Source organism: Rhagoletis zephyria, unplaced genomic scaffold (assembly GCF_001687245.7).
Source record: "Rhagoletis zephyria isolate East Lansing unplaced genomic scaffold, Rhagoletis_zephyria_1.1 Rzeph_scaffold_16173, whole genome shotgun sequence".
Taxonomy (NCBI): Eukaryota; Metazoa; Arthropoda; class Insecta; order Diptera; family Tephritidae; genus Rhagoletis; species Rhagoletis zephyria.
Genome location: NW_016173238.1, coordinates 245 through 12,168, shown reverse-complemented (window position 1 = coordinate 12,168; position 11,924 = coordinate 245). Strand labels below are relative to the sequence as shown.

Below are 11,924 nucleotides of genomic sequence, written 5' to 3'. Positions count from 1 at the left end.
ATGCAAACGTACTTATTTATTGCACTACATTACATTGTGATTGCGCAACAAACAAAAGTGTTGATAAATAAAATCGCAATATTACATACAACAATAAATGTGAAACTGAACTGTAATTGAGTGATAACATATTAAGCACTTTATGATAAATTTAACGATGAAATCGCAAACTCAAAAGTAATCACTATTTGTAAATCCACATATGTATGTTAATACTCTACTCAAAAAAATGTTCACTCACAAGCGCGCCTTCAAACTAATTCTAAAAATAGTTTTGGTCCTCACAGCTGTCTTACTTCTAGTCTACCTTGTAATTTCGTCGTTGGACAATAACAAGGCTAAGACTTTTCAATCCATATCCCTGGAGTCGGGGCACTCAAACAATAGCACCGTGATTCTCTTTTGGAATGGATTCTTCGACGATAACCAATGGACGCTAACAGCGGACACTTTAAATGTACAATGTCCACCTATCAATTGCATTTTAACCAATCAGCACGAATATTTACCTTCGATCGTTGATTATGCGGCAATCGTTTTCCACACAGCGCGCCCTTTTCCATTGTTTAACGGTCGACCGCGCAAACGGGCAGCTCATCAATGGTACGTTTTCTCACAATTGGAATCACCTGCGCACACATGGCATAATTTCTACGAAGAAAGTGAATTCTATAACCTCACTATGAGCTACCGCCTGGACTCGGACATCGTATGGAGTTACAACAGCATTCGAGACAGTGCAACGAATCAAGTAGTTGCACCCGTGCTGAAACCTCAATGGCGCAAAGTTGATGCGAAATGGACACAAAACGATTCGGATTTGTTGGCGTCCATTAAAAGGAAGAAAAAGTTGGCTGTTTGGTTTGTGTCAAATTGTAAGGTGCAATCTAAGCGAGAACGTTTGGTGAAGCAGCTGCAAGCACATTTAAATACGGGTATAGATGTGTACGGAAAGTGTGGACCGCTGAGGTAAGATTTAAATAAANCAGTTGGCTGTTTGGTTTGTGTCAAATTGTAAGGTGCAATCTAAGCGAGAACGTTTGGTGAAGCAGCTGCAAGCACATTTGAATACGAGTATAGATGTGTACGGAAAGTGTGGACCGCTGAGGTAAGATTTAAATAAAACGCTTTATGCGTGAAATACATGTGCAGTAATTCAGCGCAGTAAAATTGTAATCGCACTGGTTTTTGTACTATTTGAAGCGACCTATACGGGTCCTACTAGGCAGCACACAGCATATCGAGCCCTAACCGCGAATATGACAAGCGATTTTTTTTTCAAAATTTTCTTTTTAATGTAGAATAGCTCCTACAGTCATCGCAACCGGATTTCGTGCATGAAGCTTAAGATAGCCCTGCAGGGCAACCGCGGACTAGTGAATCAAATTTCTAGTTCCGTACTAGGTCTTTATCGCCAAAAACGAACTAGTCCGATATGAACTAAATCCCCACCAGTCCAAAATCGGAGAAAAGTAGTACTTTTAAAAAACTAATTTATTTCAGTTTTTNTACAGTCATCGCAACCGGATTTCGTGCATGAAGCTTAAGATAGCCCTGCAGGGCAACCGCGGACTAGTGAATCAAATTTCTAGTTCCGTACTAGGTATTTATCGCCAAAAACGAACTAGTCCGATATGAACTAAATCCCCAGTCCAAAATCGGAGAAAAGTGGTACTTTTAAAAAACTAATTTATTTCAGTTTTTCACTAGAAAACGATATCTAAGATATAAGTTTTGTAGCCAATTCAATTTTATTTCAATTAAGTGCAAATTTTAAGTAACTTACTATTGATTTCTGGAATTTTTTGTGGAAGGTGTTGCGGATTTTCTGAATACAAAAAAAAACATACTTTATGTGGAAGAAAATGTTTTAACAAAAAATTGTCAAAAATCAACACTTACCTAGCTACTTCAAAGTTGCACTTTATTATATATGCATTTAAAAAAACTGCGTCCTCAAAAAAATTCTAAAAAATCGGATTAAACAGTTTAAAATTTTGATGAACATTTGTTAAAATTGCGGAAAAAAAATCGGCCGATGCCGATGCTGATTAATCCGTCGGACTCTATAAGTAGCCATCCTAATGTTATATCGGAAGTGTCATGAGCACCGAACTATCGCACAGTGGTTCAAAACTTGCATTCACTATTCATAGTTCAGGTAAGCCTTAATTTTTAACTCTTTCTTTCTTTCGTATTAAATTTTTTAGTGCAAAGTGTTCCAGTTAATACACTTAAAATAATAAATACTGGTTGAAAACAATTGTAGGGTTCCACTAAAACGGAAAAAAATCCAAAAATTTTTAAATGTTAAATACGGTGATGATCAGGGCTGCTAACTTGGCTCAAACCGTGCCATTTTTGGCCCTCTTTTACTTCAAATGGCACTTTTGCAAAAAATAACATTTCAATATATTTTTGTGAAATCCTTTACGTGTACTTATTTTCTCAACTAAAATTTTCAAATTTCTAAAGGTTATTCAACTGGTTTATCTTATTTTGGCATTGCACTTTTGTTTTATAAATGTGGTTTTTATTTTATTGCTAAATAGGAAGCAATANTTGCAAAAAATAACATTTCAATATATTTTTGTGAAATCCTTTGTGTGTACTTATTTTCTCAACTAAAATTTTCAAATTTCTAAAGGTTATTCAACTGGTTTATCTTATTTTGGCATTGCACTTTTGTTTTATAAATGTGGTTTTTATTTTATTGCTAAATAGAAAGCAATATAAAGAATGGCACCTTTTTTGGCACTTTTATTTTTCGATTTGGCACGTTTTGGTATTTTTTATCCTCAATATGGCACCTCAAAGCTTAGCATAGTTGGCAGCCCTGGTGATGATAAAGTTGCCACAATTGTGCTTTCTTGGTACAATTTGAGACCAAAAAGTACATAGACATCGCATAGGCCATTTTGTTACAATTTGGAAATGGTTTTATATTGACGTTGGTTAAAAACTTCTACTTATTTATACAAATACTTTGTTCCTTCTCTACTTCAAACAAACTTCGACTGAATTTGTTTTACATTACAAGGTCGGCAATTCCGAAAGCACCAGAACTTAAAAAATTTAAATATATACGAGTTTTGGAAACAAATTAAATTAATTAAAAACGAAATAAACGACCCGATGGTTGCGAACCTTTTTAAAATAGCTCAAGGTATATTGTCTATTCCACATTCCTCCGCAAATGTTGAGCTGTCTTTTCTGTTCGGATTCTGATAAAAAAAAAACGGAGAAATAGATTACAGGTAAAAACCCTCGGTTCTTTAATAAAACCAAAATATTATATCAAGTCTTTTCACAGTTTTTGTCACGATATAAAAATACATGCAGAATCTTTAAACCAAAATGTGACTTACGATCTCACAGAAAGTGAAATGCTTGACTAATTTTTTTCTACTTTTAATACATATATGTACATATGTATGTATATTTTTACTCGGTGTTTATTTAAAAGGCGTTTTTGTGAATGCGTTTAAGATTTTTTGTTGGTACATTTTTATTTGATTTGATACATTTTTTTCTGACGTTTGGTATAATTTCGAATAATTTATTTATTATCCGTGGTTAGATATAAACAATTGTAAACAAAAAAAAATCTTCTTTAGTTCATAGGAAATTTTTTGCGAATGCAATATTATAGATCACGAAATTTTAGAGTAATAAAGTGCTATGAGTTCGCGTTGATTTTTAATAATATTATATGCAAAAGAATTTAANATACATTTTTTTCTGACGTTTGGTATAATTTCGAATAATTTATTTATTATCCGTGGTTAGATATAAACAATTGTAAACAAAAAAAAAATCTTCTTTAGTTCATAGGAAATTTTTTGCGAATGCAATATTATAGATCACGAAATTTTAGAGTAATAAAGTGCTATGAGTTCGCGTTGATTTTTAATAATATTATATGCAAAAGAATTTAAACTACACATCACTGCAGATGTGCTCGAAAAGTTAGCGAAATAAAGATAAGTTTTAACTAACCGCCAACACAGTTTCTCATATAACAGGTTGGCCAAAACATTGAGTTAAGTTAAGTTACGGAAAATAAGTTTAGACTAACTGAGCTTTAAGTCCATCTCCAGCTACGCTGACCTCAGTATTTTCGCGGAAAGGTGTTCCTCGAAAGAATTCTGTGGTCAGCGTAGATGGAGTTGGACTTACGGCGGCCATTTTTTAGGGAAAAAATGACATCGATATCGACGTCGACAACCAAAATAGGGATTTTCTTTTCATAACAAATTTACAATAAAACAATTAAGAAAGTCTAAGTTCATGCGGAGCCGAACATTAAATACCCGGCGCAATTTTAAATATATGTTTTGATGTAGAATACGTCTTACGTTTCGAGATGGAGNCTGGAGTTGGACTTACGGCGGCCATTTTTTAGGGAAAAAATGACATCGATATCGACGGGATTTTCTTTTCATAACAAATTTACAATAAAACAATTAAGAAAGTCTAAGTTCATGCGGAACCGAACATTAAATACCCGGCGCAATTTTAAATATATGTTTTGATGTAGAATACGTCTTACGTTTCGAGATGGAGACTATGCTAAAATGTTGTAGTTGTAATTTTTAGAGCTTCACGAAAATGCTTATTGCACGAGAACTAATAAAGCGATTTCAAAGAAAAGTGTGGCGTTTCAAAGATAAAATTCCAAACCTATCGACAGATTCATTTTTGTAAGTAACCAATTTGGTTTCTGTCGTAAAAATAACGGTAAGCATTGGCTTATTTTGGGGTCAATTTTGAGCCTTTAAAATGCTCCAGCAGTTTATGATTTACAGATATATATTTCATTTTCGGAATAGAGATTCTTTGAAGCAATAGAAATATTATCGTATACAGATTTTATATAAATTCAACAAATATTGAGCACTTTAAGGCAAAAAATTGTTGAAAAAATTAGCAAATTTTTTTTATTACCAAAATGTTCGAAACCCGCTCGAATGATTTTGTTTTTGTTTTCTTTAATCAAAAATTCAAGAGTTTTACTTTCGTTTGGTATATGGGAAGTATTGGTTGATATCTTCTAAGTATGCTTATTTGATTCAAATTTATGGGCATAAATGATTTCCNAATTTTCGGAATAGAGATTCTTTGAAGCAATAGAAATATTATCGTATACAGATTTGATATAAATTCAACAAATATTGAGCACTTTAAGGCAAAAAATTGTTGAAAAAATTAGCAAATTTTTTTTATTACCAAAATGTTCGAAACCCGCTCGAATGATTTTGTTTTTGTTTTCTTTAATCAAAAATTCAAGAGTTTTACTTTCGTTTGGTATATGGGAAGTATTGGTTGATATCTTCTAAGTATGCTTATTTGATTCAAATTTATGGGCATAAATGATTTCCCATACAAAATCACTTCGTCCTCGTTTTGCAAACACGTGCATGCGTTCGAAGTGAGGAAAGGAGACATAAGTATGTATGTGTGCGTACATAGTACATATTTCGGCTTTTGATTAACAGGTGGCGCAATATTTATAACCTAATCGCAGCGTATGTACATATGTGAATACATAAGTACGTACATATGTTGAATGTAGTTGATGTATCCACATGTTTAATCGTTAATCGCTGGCTGCGATTAGGATTAATTAATTTTAATCATTAATCGTTAAACCAATTAAAAATAAAATCTNAATGTATCCACATTTTTAATCGTTAATCGCTGGCTGCGATTACGATTAATTAATTTTAATCATTAATCGTTAAACCAATTAAAAATAAAATCTGATTAAGTTGTCTAGTTTGTCCGAATTTGAAACCAAACACCAGTTATAGTAATTATTTTGTGTTTTACGCTTATAAAAAGCACGTAATATAAAAAAACTATAATTATTGTTATTAGTAATACATAAACTGGGACCGTTTACAAACTTGGTTTGTAAAACGTTTGTTGGTATAGATCTTAATGAAAATGCACACCAAATTGCTCAGATTGATGAGGAAACCCGACTTAGCCATACCTAATTAACTTGCTTTGTGTGCCAAGGAAAATTGCAGCATAAATTAATTAATCACCAAACCTACTTTATCAAATTAAGAGTTAATGATTAAAGATTAATTTTTTTAATCGCGGTTACGACTAACTGTTTAGTCAGATTGAAATTAACCATGATTAACTGTAATCAGATTGAATTTAATCGAATCAACTAATTTTCTAAAAAATCAATCGATTAATGCCAACATTGATTTCACACACATATCTCTATACCAAGTCCCAGTTCTCTCCCACAAATACTTCCAGAGATATATATGTAATATGAAAATTCCAATTTGTATGGGAGGGGCCTTGAGTTATCGGAATTACTTGCAGTCTAAGACCTTCCTCGCGAAATCCGTTGTAATTGGACCAAATTTCGTTCTGATCGGAAAACCGGTTAAGAAAGTAACCTATTTTTCAATCCAGGTCATAAACCACCTGTGAGGAAAATTTCATTTTCAAACAGCCGGCAATTCTTAAAAAAGAAGCCTATTTTCCAATCTAGGTCATAAGCTATCTGTGTGCAAACTTTCATGTAAATCAGTTCAGTCATTTCCGCGTATTAATTTAATTAAACTTTTCAAATAGGTGGCAACGCTTAAAATAGTAGCCTATTCTCCAACGTAGGTCATAAGCTATCTCTGTGCGAAATTTCATGCAAATCCGTTCAGTCGTTCCCGCATATTAAATAAATTTAACTTTTTTAACAGGTGGCAACTCTTAAAAAAACAGCCTATTAACCAATCTGGCCCATAAGCTATCTGCGTACTAAATTTAATGCAAATCCTTTCAGTCGTTTCCGCGTGGTGATTTCCCAAACATACAATCATTTAATCAATCCCACCAAATCCCACCAAAAACCAATGAGCTGTTCAGCACAAAATGTAACCAAACAAGCAAATGCAACAACAATTTCAACGAACAACCTGAGTTCTGCCTATTGCTTGGCATATTTAAACAAAGTTGATCAGAAACCCAACCAAGGCGAATTTATATAAGGTGGTGTTACTAGCTCAGCTGATTTTGTGTATGTGTTTCGCCGCACGGCTTCTGATATCAAATTGAAAAATTTTGTTTGAATTTCTACACACACTCTTACAGATTTTGACAGTTTATGCCGCCAAAGCAAAAACAAAATACATGTAAATTTTTGTTTTTGTACTCCTGCTATCACCTTATATTAATTCGCCTTGAAACCAACGAAAGCTAAATGGCATTTAAACAACAATCCACAATTAAACTTAAGTGCCGTTTAAATATTCATTTTAAATTGGCGCTTACAGCTCCTTGTTAATGTTTATAGACAGGCAAACCACTCGCCCTACTGCTGCTGGTGCCGCGTGTCGCTTCAATTGGGCACAGCCTTGCCGAGGCTGAAAATTTTCTGCTGAAAAGTGGTTGGAATAAGCAAACAACGCCTTGGTGAAGTTACCATGCTCTTGGCCATCCCGAAATATGCAGTTAATCGTACAAAATTATGATGAAAATAATTTGCATAAACAAACAGATTCTCTATTTACATTACACAATGTAATGTATTTTACTTATATTCCGTTTTATATTTAATTTTAGAAATAATAGAACAATAGAAAAGCTCGCTCAAAAGATCCTCAAAATATATTTTCTCATAATTTTTAAATTATTTTTTGAAATATTTTTTTTTAGTAAAAAAAAAAACTTTTAATTTCTTCAGATAATATGGTAGCTTCAATTTAAATGAAAATATCAAAAGCACAGTTTACGTTGGGAGCAATGCCGAATAAGAAGAAGTGAAACTTTAAATACTTGTATCATGTTCCCTGCTCTTAAATAATTCACTTTTTTATTCATCTATCGATTCTCTTCGTTAGTAGCTTGATATTTTTGTAAAATAACCGGCCTTGATGAAAATAAAAAAGTTGTAAAAAAATCGGTTATGTTTTAATTTGTTCCCAGTTAAAGTTTGCATTTTTTATTTACGTTAAAAATGAAAATGAAAATATCTTGGGAAAATTACCTAGTCTAGAAAAACGGTATACAGATGCGTAATCTATGACTCAAAACTAAGTTAAGGTGTGTCGGTGTTTTTTGTGTAATGTTAGCATCTCTACAGTAGAGTATTTTTTTTTTTTTTTTATTTTATAAGTTATTAATTTCTCATTCTTCTTCATTCTATTTCAGATGTGCACGCTCGAATAGCAGCTGCTATGAGATGCTTGATACCGATTACAAGTTTTACTTAAGTTTTGAGAACTCGCTTTGCATTGACTACGTTACAGAAAAGTTTTACAACGCTCTGCAGCGGCATATCGTTCCAGTTGTGTACGGTGGAGCAAATTATTCCAAATTTGCCCCACCACTCTCTTACATTGATGTTCAAGATTTTAAGAACGTTTCGGAGCTTGCGGCGTATCTTATATATTTGGATAAGAATCCTTTAGAGTATGCCAAATACTTTTGGTGGCGCCGCCATTACACAATCATGTCCTTCGATGGCGGGCTGCAAACTATACCCTACTGCAGCTTATGTGAGCGTGTTACCTCACATCCGGCTATGCGACGGTTAGAAATCTATAAAGATATAAACGCATTTTGGAAGTATAACGCATGCTATGCGGTGCCACGAATACAATTTTAATTTCTAATATACATACATATATACATAGCTCTTACTCATTAAAAAATACTAGAAATTATCGAAAAAGAAATTCATAGAAAATGCATTTGTTAAGCTAGTGTCACACGAATGGTCTTTTGCTCAAAATTTGATGCAAATTGTATCCCAATCGTGTGAATTCACAAATATTTTTCTTTATTGCAATCACGAAAAATAACTTGTTAANCCCACCACTCTCTTACATTGATGTTCAAGATTTTAAGAACGTTTCGGAGCTTGCGGCGTATCTTATATATTTGGATAAGAATCCTTTAGAGTATGCCAAATACTTTTGGTGGCGCCGCCATTACACAATCATGTCCTTCGATGGCGGGCTGCAAACTATACCCTACTGCAGCTTATGTGAGCGTGTTACCTCACATCCGGCTATGCGACGGTTAGAAATCTATGAAGATATAAACGCATTTTGGAAGTATAACGCATGCTATGCGGTGCCACGAATACAATTTTAATTTGTAATATACATACATATATACATAGCTCTTACTCATTAAAAAATACTAGAAATTATCGAAAAAGAAATTCATAGAAGATGCATTTGTTAAGCTAGTGTCACAGGAATGGTCTTTTGCTCAAAATTTGATGCAAATTGTATCCCAATCGTGTGAATTCACAAATATTTTTCTTTATTGCAATCACGAAAAATAACTTGTTAAAATTTTTCCAATAGAAGTTCGCTGTATTGTGACTACAAACAAAATTTCGTGCCATTTTTTTTTTATTTTGTACCATAAGCCCAGTATAAAAATTTACAAATCTGTGCAAATTTACCAATCGTTTGACACCGCCTTTAAGGTGCTAGTTTTTTCTAAAACCATTTACTTCTCGGTAAGTGTGTATTACTTATCCTGTCTATATGTACATATTTACATGGTGATAAAATATATCTACATACATACATATGTAGAAAGACCCCAACTGATATTTTCCCCTTTTTTACAGAAGAGGCAGGGACCGTATTCGGCTTCGCCGTCAAAAACTTACTCGTTTTAGTCTGTGGAATTGTCCTAGGTTTAGTACTTAACCTTAGTAGCATAAAAGAAATAATAAATATTAAATAAAGCAAAGAAATATTGTCAAAACTGGTCAAAATAAGGCGTTTCTATTACATATTTGAGCCATAGATAATGTGACCACCCATACTCTCTCTTTTCGTACTTCGAAGTATAGTCAAATGTACTTCTCCGATCTTCTGGACGATCGTCACAAGGTCTGGCCGATAAACTACTAAAGTCGCCGGGGACCGATGGCATCATACCAGCGCAGCTGCATGTCGTGCAATTGGTTGGATTCTATTTATGCGAACTTCGTGAGGACCGGGTACATCCCCAAGACTTGGTGGGTAATCAGTATTGCGTTCATCCCGAAGGCCGAAAGAAGCTCTCATGTTTCCGCTAGGGATTTTAGGTTTATCAGTCTCTCTTCGTTTTTGCTAAAAACGCTACAGAAACTGATAGATCTGTACATAAGAAACGCGATACCTCGTGACTGTCTTTCAAGGGCTTAATATGCTTATTGCAAGAAAAGGTCGGTGAATACCACCGTGCACACATTGGTAAAGTAGTCAGAGGAAGCCTTCGATATCGAGGAGGCCTTCAACAAAGTCACTGCAGAGGCAATAGTCAAGTATATTCGAAATATGGGGGTTGAAACCTACCTAATAAGGCTTATCTACAGCTTACTTCGTGACAGATCTGTCGCGGCGGAGTAGGGGAGAAAGCCTGCACTCAGCGCAGAGTCAATAGGAGCACTCCCCAAGGCGGTGTTCTCTCTCCCCTGCTCTGGATTGCAGTTGTAAACGACCTTCTAGAGGAACTGGAAAAAGTGGGCTGTCGGGTGATCGCCTATGTAGATGATGTAGAACTTTTGGTTAAGGGACGATTCCTAAACATCCTTTTTGATTTGGCTCGAGGTTGCCTGAACAAGCTAACTAGGTGGGCGATCAACGGCGGCTGTCGTGGAAGCCTAATATTAACCATAGGGTAAGAACAGTATCGGTTGCCTTGTACTGCTGTAGGGGAGCTGTCGGTAAAAGGTAAAGTCTCTCGCCCAAATTAATTCATTAGCTCTAGAAATCCAGATTCCCGGAGCCCTTATCTGGTAGAACTGACTAGAGAAGGCTACACTTGTAAAACAGGAATTAGCGGAGCATTAGAAACCACACCTACATACACTGGCGCTTAACGTATTTTAAACACGGCGCCTTCGGATATTGCAGACAGGATTGTCACAACACGAACTGCTATTAGGCTAAGGGAAACCGGGTCCTTTTGTGACAAAAAAGAAAAGGAAAAGCGAAAGATACGATTGACCAATCGTTACCCGTTAAAGGTGCCAAGGTGAAGAATACCACGTTATCTCTCAAGGGCTAGGGATGGGGGTTCTTGTGCAATTGGTATTCACGCGGTAAGACTAAGAATTTTAACTGATCCTTTTGCATCAGCTGTCAAGAGGAAGGTGAAGTGAAATCATCTCCACACTTTCATTTAGACTGTCGAACCTTGGCGAGGCTAAGATGGAAGCATTTTGGCTCGCACTTCTGAACAAACACTGAGCTCTCAGGGATCGAAACTAGCCGCATTCAAAATTTTGTAATCGGCTCGTGGCGTTAACCTGCCCCAAACTAACCTGTACTTCTTTGAGCTATGAAATAATTGGTCTCATTAGGCATGGTAGGGTTGTTCGACTTTACTAGAAAGTCGACTTCCGACTTTTCGATCGACTCTGTAGCGTCGACTTTAAAAGTCGACCGTTCGGTGAAGAAAATTCGATTTTTTTCGACTTTTTAATCAGAAAACCTGTATTATACTTTCCATTTAACTAATATATTTGTTATAAATATAAGGTTTAGAATATGCCAATAATATGATGATTTTCAAGTGGTCTTTAGAATAATATGTAATTCAGTGAAATTCAGTGCGGCGTAAGATACAGCCAGACATCAAAGGATTTAAAAAAATTTTGAAAATTGTGCGAGTTATACAGCACCAACATGTTGGCTGTGAGTATTTTTCATATTTTATATTTTTATACCCGAGCGCACTTGTGCACAAGGGTATATTAATTTTGTTCACATAACGGTTGTTTGCAACAGCCAAAACGAATCGAGATAGATATAGACAAATGTATACANATAGAGAAGTCGATTAAGCCATGTCTGCCCGTCTGTCCGTCCGTCCGTGTACTCGATAACTCGGGCAAAAATTGAGATATATATGTAGGTTTCCATTAATCCAAGGTAGGTTGGTATTGG

General features: G+C 34.9%; 1 protein-coding gene across 1 annotated transcript; it reads left to right on the top strand.

Moving 5' to 3' along the window:
• The first annotated feature begins 229 nt into the window (after window positions 1-229).
• LOC108379335 (alpha-(1,3)-fucosyltransferase C-like) lies at window positions 230-8,632 on the top strand. Its single transcript, XM_017635681.1, has 2 exons — window positions 230-969; window positions 8,176-8,632. Exons 1-2 carry the CDS (start codon window positions 230-232, stop codon window positions 8,630-8,632), a joined length of 1,197 nt encoding a protein of 398 aa, XP_017491170.1.
• The last annotated feature ends 3,292 nt before the right edge of the window (window positions 8,633-11,924 follow it).